At 32.9% G+C, this 9,019-nt stretch overlaps 1 protein-coding gene across 1 annotated transcript; it reads right to left on the bottom strand.

Annotated features, from left to right (window-relative positions):
• Positions 1-4,241: 4,241 nt before the first annotated feature.
• Positions 4,242-7,059, bottom strand: LOC114280302 (L10-interacting MYB domain-containing protein-like). The gene is made up of 4 exons (XM_082915319.1): positions 6,649-7,059; positions 6,006-6,521; positions 5,243-5,332; positions 4,242-4,283 (listed from the first exon to the last, which is right to left on the bottom strand). Exons 1-4 carry the CDS (start codon positions 7,057-7,059, stop codon positions 4,242-4,244), a joined length of 1,059 nt encoding a protein of 352 aa, XP_082771445.1.
• Between the last annotated feature and the right edge of the window lie 1,960 nt (positions 7,060-9,019).

Genomic DNA, 9,019 nt, shown 5'->3' with positions numbered 1-9,019 from the left:
ACTTTTAACCAAAGTTTCCAAATGGACACACACTCACACGCGCTCTCTCTCTCTCTCTCTCTCTGGTATTTTGTTTAGAAAAATCGTTTAGTATGCACTCTTTTATATACACCTTATTACAAAAATATATAATTTTAATATAAAATTTTGTAATATTAATTACAAAATGTATAATCTTATTACAAATTGACATAATAAAATATCAAAAATTTTGTGAGTGATGTTGCAAAAGTTAAAACTTAGTTATTATATTTTTTATTACGCTAATTTATGGTGACATTACGTATTTTGTTAATATTACGAGATTTTGTGATAAAATCACATATTTTATAATAAGGTGCCTAACACCATAGCATTTCCCTTTTGTTTATTATATAAATATAAATGCATCGTATATTCTATGAAAATTAGGAATGGAGAGTAACAGGGAGATACGTAGCGATAGGTGCAAGGCTTCCCTCATACAATGATGTTCCACCTCATCATATTTCTTTTGTATTTATTTAATTATATTATATTTATTGTAAACAATTTAAAAAATGATATTGATTATTATTATTCTATACTCATCCTACGATCAAAATTAAGTAAAAAATTATTTTTGAACTCATAGATTTGAGTTGAGATTTTAAAAAAAAAAAAAATGAAAAAATAGCTGAAATGTTATTAAAAATTTCACCTTTTTTTTCCCCAAATACCTATCTTAATTTATGATTCAAATATAATTTAAATATTTTCCATTTATTTCTCTTTTTGACAAGACTTTCCTGCAATCCCTGCTGTCCCCCAGAAGCAGTTGTTATCAAATTTTAAAATCAACTAGTTTTTTTTTTTTTTTTTATTATTATTATTATTATTTAAGGATCGATTAATGAAAAATCTATGGTGAAAGGTCCAAGGTACCAATTGTATAAAGTATTAAGTTTAGTAGTTATTTTTTTATTGATGAGAGATTCATATTTTATAAAATAGTTTAGTGAGAAATTTTTTTTGTTAAAAGATATTTTATTTTTAATTTTTTTGCTTAATTTATCTGTTGACTATCCGTTTAAATTTATATCTATCTGTTTGAATTATTTTTTATTTGTTCAAATTTTATATCTATTTGTTCAAATTATTTTGACTATCAATTTGATTTTTTTGCATTATCTGTTCAAATATCTGTCTAAATTTTATTATCTGTCTAATTTTTTCACTTACTTGTTTAAATTTATTTGTAGATTTTTCTTACAAACAATCTTCAATTAGATTTGTCTGCAGAGCTTCTCAATTCTGTCAGAGATGATATCACTGTGTATAATAGATGACATTTAAACATATTGGTGATATTTGAATAAGGGAAGTGATTGAGACCACTTCGATCACTATCCCCACTATCTCCACACATACGTGGCGGGTAGTGATTGGAGGAGAAAGATAAAAAGAAAAAAAAAAAAAAAATTGACCAATCAAAGAGAGAGGAGGTCAAAGGGGTGCCTCCTTGAGGGGGTCCAACTCATTTTCCTTTGAATAAATAGAGATATATAAATTTTGAACAAATATGTGTCCTTTTAAACAAATAATGTCCGTTTAGTCTAAGGTTTTGTTAGGGATGTGGATTGATGTTTTTGACTATTTTAGTCTAGGACTAAAATGTCTTGTTTTGGATGAGATTTTTGACTTTTTTAACTTTTGTGAAAGAAAAAAATAAAATGATTATAGTTTGCATGTGATATTTTTTAGCCTAGGATAAAAAAAACTTATTTTATCTTTTTGTGATTATTTTAGCCCCAACCCACCCCAACCCATCATGCCAAACCAGGGATAATTTTTTTTAGGGCGAATTACACTAATGGCCTCTATAGTTTGGGTCTTATATCACTTTGATCCCTGACTTTTTAATTGTAACACATTTGACCATGAATTTTGAATCTTATTCCAAATAAGGACAATTGAAGATATCATTGCTCAATTTCAAAGACAAAGTCGTCAATTTAATAAAATATAAACTAATTTGACAAAAATAAATGTAAAAAAAATAAACTAATTGGTGGTACCACTAATGATGTGGCAGTGGCTCCACTCACTACCACATTGTTGTTGTGCCTTTTTTTTTTTTAAAGTGTGTGCCAACTCATTAGTGGTGCTTTAGAGCACCACTTTTAATGATATTTAACATTGCTGTAAATTTAAAAGAATGGCAAAATATGAAATTCATATTATTTTAGTTCTTGATTTTTGAAAATAGATTAATATTTTGAGACAATGAAAAATGGAATAAGGGACTAATATTTTGAGACGAAATGAGTATATTAAATAAATTTAATGAATAGGTACAAACTCCATTATGCCTCCGTTTGGGAAGTGGGTTGACTTTTTGGCTTTTTGACTTTTTTGGCTATTTTAGCCAGGTGCTAAAAAGCCTGGTTTGGAAAGGATTTTTTGGCTTTTTGAATTTTTGGTGAGGTGTCTTCCTGTTAAATTACCAAACTGTCCTTTTTGGCTTTTTTAATTTTTTTTATATTTGGTTTGGATTTGGCAAATTTTGCTTAAATGTTTTTTATTTTTTTATTTTCGGTTTGGATTTGGCGTATTTTGCTTAATTTTTTTTTATTTTTTTATTTTGGGTTTGGATTTGGCGTATTTTGCTTTTATTTTTTTTTTGTTTTTTTATTATTTTTTTTATTTTGGGTTTGGATTTGGCATATTTTGCTTAAATTTTTTTTATTTTTTTATTTTTTTATTTTTTTATTTTGGGTTTGGATTTGGCGTATTTTACTTAATTATTTTTTATTTTTTATTTTTTTATTTTGGGTTTGGATTTGGCCTATTTTGCTTACATTTTTTTTTAAATTTTTTTTTTTGGTTTGAATTTGGCGTATTTTGCTTAAATTTTTTTTTTTAAAATTTATGTTTTTGTTTTTGTTTTTTATACATTAATTAGTTCTTGTTCCTTAATTTACGTTTTTAGCCTTCTTTATTTTTATTGGTATACAATAACTTTTTTTTATTTATGTGTTTTATTTATTTGTAAATTACGTGGTGAATGGTAATTTATGTTTTCATATTTTTTTTAAATGTTTTTGAATGAGGCGTATTTTTGTCGCTATTTTTTTTAAATTTACGATTTTACCAAGATTTTTATATTCGCTCACATTAATTTGTTTTTATAGTACAAAAATGGATTTTCATGTGTTTTATTTATTTATAAATGACGTGGCAAATGCTAATTTCTGTTTTTTTGTTTTTTTTTCCTTTTTTTTTGGATGAGGCATCTGTTTGTCGTTCTTCTTTTTTAAATTTACGTTTCTGTAAATTTTTTTAATTTGTATACATTAATTTGTTTTTATATTTGACAAATGGGTTTTTATGTGTTTTATTTATTTGTAAATTACGTGGCAAATGCTAATTTCGGTTGGTTTTTTTTGCTTGGAAAAACGTTTTTTTATGTCATTTATTTAAAATGATGTGGAAAATCATATATTGCCGTGGCACATGACAAAAAATGAGGGTCTGTTTTGGTTTTTTTGTTGTTTTCAACTTGTGTTTTTATGTTTTGAATTGACGTCGCACATGATAATTTCTGTATTAGGTGTTTTTTTTTTTTCTTATTTGTTTCACCTTGTTTTGTTTTTCAAAAAGGCTTCTTTATGTGGTTTTTGGTTTTCCAAAATTAGGCATGTCAACAACAGAAATGGGGTATATTCCCGTGTAAACACATTCTACTGATACATGATAATATATTTTAATACAGTCTGTTCCACGTGTGTTACCAATGTTATAACCCTACGAAAATTAGGTCGACTATTATATGTTTCCTAACATTCTGTTATTACGCATGTAACATAATTTGTCGCGTATGCGAAGGCGCACCAATGCCATATGCGGGTTCTCATCTCCAACCATTAAACCATCCTCGCCATGTTCAACTTCTGGTATGGTATTTACTATTGTCATAGCCTCTTCCTCGTCATAGGTTGGGTGAACAGTTGTTGGATTACCTGTGTTTCGCCGTATATAATTATGTAATGCCATTGATGCACCTACTAATTGAACTTGCACATTTGCAAAGTCATACCAAGGCATGTCTCGAATAAACCCCCATCGATTTTTTCAGGCACCGAAAGTGCGTTCTATCACACTTCGTAAGGACGAGTGAACTTTGTTAAATAATTCCCTTAGCGTGTTTGCAGTTGTGTTCCGGGGAATACGTCGAAATTCTTGTTGGTGGTAACGGTTGCCTTTGAATGGTGCTAAGTAACCTATCCGGTTTGGATAGCCAAAATCGATAAGATAATGTTTGCCTGCAGACAGGACAACAATGTATGACACAAAATCCAAACATTGTGCTTCATTTTCAAGTAACGTTGTTTCAAAAAAAATTATAGCCCCATAAATCTAATTCAAAGTAGGGTGTTACCTTCGTTAGGATGTGGGAATGAGACATTTTCATTTGTTAGTATCTCGTTGATTATGTGACTATCATGCATACTTCTTTCCCATCCGCATGAAATGAATATGAAACACATGACAAAATCAACCGCGGCTATGATATTTTGGGTGTGACAGTATTTCCTACCGAAATATGTTGCCGCATCTGGCCCCGTAACCCATGCACTTACATGTGTTCCGTCTATTGCTCCAATGCAGTCCTGCAAACAACCAATTTTTTTGTTGCTTAAACGGGTAACAAGTGTTTGGTTTTTTCTATACGTCACGTCCAGTTAATAATAAAAACAAAATATCCGACACTCTTTATTTATATGTCAATAATTTTTTTCAGTAGTACCTTGAACGGTAGGTATTTCCGTCTAGACCGGATGTGTGGATGTATACGATGCTGACTATATGTGGGCCGGCAATGAACAACAGTGAACTCTTTCATGGAAGTTAATACATTATGCACGTGCCGAGACACTGTCTCCCCCGAATGTTGGAACCATTCTTGGATTTCCCAATTTTGCTTCCCTTTCAACACATGGATAAACATTGCAACGCTTTCTTCAACAGCTAAGCCATGTGGACGTTGCGGGACTTGTAACCCAAAAACATTTACTAATGTCTCACACAAGGCGACAAAAACTTTCTTCGGCATGCAAACATTTTCCTCAAATCGGCCCATATGGCCCGCATATAGTTCGGATATCCATGCATTCCCGGTCAGTATAGAAGTGCGACATGGTGTTTTAGCCATGTGTTTTTTGTACCATTCTGTCACATACTGGCATGCTTGTAGAAATGTGCAGTTGTGTTCTTGTTGCACCTGGACCGCCATTTGATTAAGCATTTTCCTTATTCCATCACTGTTGCTTCCATCCCAGGGATTCATTACGTCTTCGTTGAAATCCAAGACCTACAAGAGTGGCACTCTTTCAATCAGTTTGCTTCCCTTTCATTGACTCAAATTATTTCAAAAATTGCAATTAAAAAATGCCGACATTGTTTTTAATGTAAGTAATGCCGTCACCAATGTCATTAGTAACGCATGATGATATGAGTTGCACAAATTGTAAACCTGTTCAACTTTCATTTACAGGGGGACCATGGTGGTAACAACCACAAAAGTTGACGTCAAAGTAAACTAACAGCTAAATTTGCAAAATATAGACATACAAAAGCTAGCAAGCAAATCCGTCGTTGCCTGTCTTAAAAATAGCCATACATTTAATTTAAACAGAAACATCCCATTCATTTCTCAAAAAGCATGCACAACCATGCTTCCATTTCGTCAACCCATGCACTGAACTAAAAGTTTTGTTCACCATAGGTAGCAAGAAAAAAACAAAAAGGAAGGAATAAAAACATGCACACACAACCATCCTGTTTTAACACATTGCCAACAATAACATAAGTAAAATTTTTCATAATGCAAGAGAAGAACAGGCATCTTCAACACTCTTAAAACCGCTACATCACATCCGGCGAGCCCCAAACAGGTTTGCAAAAGGCGCCGACGCAGTACACTGGAGCTGCTTTTGTGTAAGCCACCCTACGATAGAGTCGTCATTAGGCTGGCACATTATCACCTCCCGCAAATTAGCGTTATCCATTAGTGTCGAGGCGAAGTAGAATAACGGCGTACCAACCAGGGATGGAATACTTGTCAGGCGATGCATGCACTCCGAAATAGTATACAGCAATTCGTTGCCTGTGAGGTGCCTCACCGTAACCTGCTGATTCTTCGTACGCACCACATCCGTCAGATTGTTCATGCTTTCTGCAATAACTGACGCTCCACTTGTTGCCTTCTTCGACTTTGAAACACTGCTTGATGGCGTCTTTCTCCTTTTCCCCTTTTCAATCGGAACATGCTCCAGTGAAGAATCTGAATCCACGTCTTGTACTCCTACGGGTATCGGATCAGCAAATGGCTGGGCTCCCAAACTATGCACCGAATCAGATGAGTCATCAGCAGCTTCAGCAAGTTTCTCTCCCGTGGTCCAATGGTGCTTACCAGTAGCTGATGCCCCCATGAAGACCGTCTCCATCAACTCATGATGTTCCAAGGTTTTTTTCTTGAACTTGGCACACACCTTGTTTATCTGCAGAAATAGAGATATATGAAAGAGAATGACGTTACATTTGATATAATTAATTAAAATTTAACTACAAAAGTCAAAAATATACTGGTAAATGACAAATATGAAACTTGTTTGTACATGTACTTACCGATTCCATCTTGTTCCACCACTCCTTAGGTGCTTGAAACATACCGGTGTCACCGTCAAACCCTATCCCTGACACTCCTTTGCTTAAATCCATCAACTTTGTCCACACTTGCCACTCTTTTTTCAAACTCATGTACTTATTCTTCAACTGTTTGAGTCCATGTTTTCTTCTTGTTTTTTTCTCAAATTTCCTTCCCAAGGACTTGTACCCTGCTTGGCTGAGAACTAGGAATGGGCGATTTCCTTTAGTAATTTCATTTGCAATCAATTGCAGGAAAACTCGGATTAAGACACTGTCCCATGAGGCCTTGTGGCTGAACTGATTATGTATCTCTTCAAGGCTGCTTGACTTGTCAGTGACAATGCCTTTGCTTTTGGATTGGGTACGCGGAGAAGTACGGATGGAAGCCATTACTAATGTATGGTTACAAAAGATTACCATCACACATTCGGTTGTTATATACAAACTCATAAGTCATTACACATTAATAACAACAAACAGAGAGATAGGATGCTAATTTAGCCAGCATATAACCAGTGCACATTAATTTTATACGTACACAGGTTCCATAGAAGTTAGTAGTGGACATAGTTATGATAGTCATTAATACGTCTACCGTTTCGAAGTAGAAAAAGGCAAAGGCAGCTTACAGTCATACTAAAACATACTACAAACATACTACCAACATATTAACAACCTACTAACGTGTTTTTATATACTGACAACATCGTAACGTTGCTTACATACGGAACAACAAAACAATAACGACAATGCATAGCACATACACAATGGTCTTAAGGACATGCAAGGATTGTTGAATGTCTATGACATCAGCCCGCAATTGCATGACAAATTCGTCTCTAGGTGACGCATAGTCTTGGTTCTCTCGCCTGGGTTCTTCGCACCAACCAATCCAACTGACACAGGGCTGATGAGTGGAAATTATGGAACTATTAGTTTCATGGGTTGTTAATGTTCATACAGTTATGACCTACAAGAATGGGTCACTCACCTCAGGGCGGGGACATGCAAAGTAGGGACGCCCTGGATTTTTGTTGGACTTGGAAATCTTAATAATACAGGGGCCATGTCCACAGGCACACATTCGTCGTGGCCATGTACTGGAAGTTGCAGTAGAGGTAAACGAAGTCATGCTACGCTTTACAAACATTGGGAAGTTACCATGAATCATACAAGTAATTAGTTTATGTTATCCATATGTTAGGGCTACGTAAACCGAATACGTTAAGCACATTTCTATATTGGATAGGTATACAAATTATCAACTTCATTCTGTTTATTTTACAAAAAAGCAGGCTACATTATCATGGTATCACCGTGAAGGTGATAACAGAAAAGCAGAGATCTAATTTCCTTTGCAAACCTTATCCTATTTTAAAGGGCTACGTAACCGTGTGTTTACATGACTGAAATGAAGAAGTCCTGATCAAATTAAGTCAAAACATTGTAAAGTATGAAGCCGTAATCAATAGGCATTTCAATTTAATTTACATGAATCAACATGAAAACGTACAAAGACTAACGCTATTTAATTTTGGGTTCCAATCATGGACATGGAATTATGATAATGGTATTGTGCATCTTGAATCAGTAGTATATTGGTAGGAGTATTTATTAACCTCTATGCACTTGCACTCAAATTATTTTGTAACCATTAATTTTATTATTATTATTATTATTATTATTATTATTATTATTATTATTATTATCCTAGTTATTTATGTTTTATTATTTTCAGTTGTTTTACTCAAGTGTTTGACAATACTATATTTATATGGAATGTTACTCAAGATTGTACTTATTTTTAAAATTGGACATGAAAATATAACAGAATTGACATGCACATAAAAAGTGGACATACTTTTTTGTAAAAAAAATTTCCTAACAGAATCAGCATTGACATCCTCTTCAGCATTTCAGTATAAAAATAACAAATAATTGGACATCCTCTAAAGCATTGAGTATAACAAAAAATCAGGCTTGAGCATTGAGTGGAACAAAAAAATATAACAAAAATTGGACATTTTGTCCGTCATGGACTAAAAAATCACATAACCCATTTCAGTTATCCTTATTCATTCACAGACTCAGATTTCAGGACAAGTCAATAGGTATTTAACAGAATCAGACATGCATTCACAGATTTCATTCACAATTTATTTCAAAAATGGGTAGAGACTAGAAGTGGAAGAATGTATATATCAATTTTATAAATCAGATTTCATTCAGCTACTGTGAATACATCAATTTGAACTTGTGATCATTTATTTTTCATTTTTAATGATAACTATAAGAACAAAATCAAAAGAAGAACAGAGTGTTTTACGGATCTGAATAGAGCTTTACCAAA

Source organism: Camellia sinensis, chromosome 1 (genome assembly GCF_055761805.1).
Source record: "Camellia sinensis isolate YWXY chromosome 1, ASM5576180v1, whole genome shotgun sequence".
Lineage (NCBI taxonomy): Eukaryota > Viridiplantae > Streptophyta > Magnoliopsida > Ericales > Theaceae > Camellia > Camellia sinensis.
Note: the sequence above shows the minus strand (reverse complement) of the source record. Positions and strands in the feature narration are given on the sequence as shown.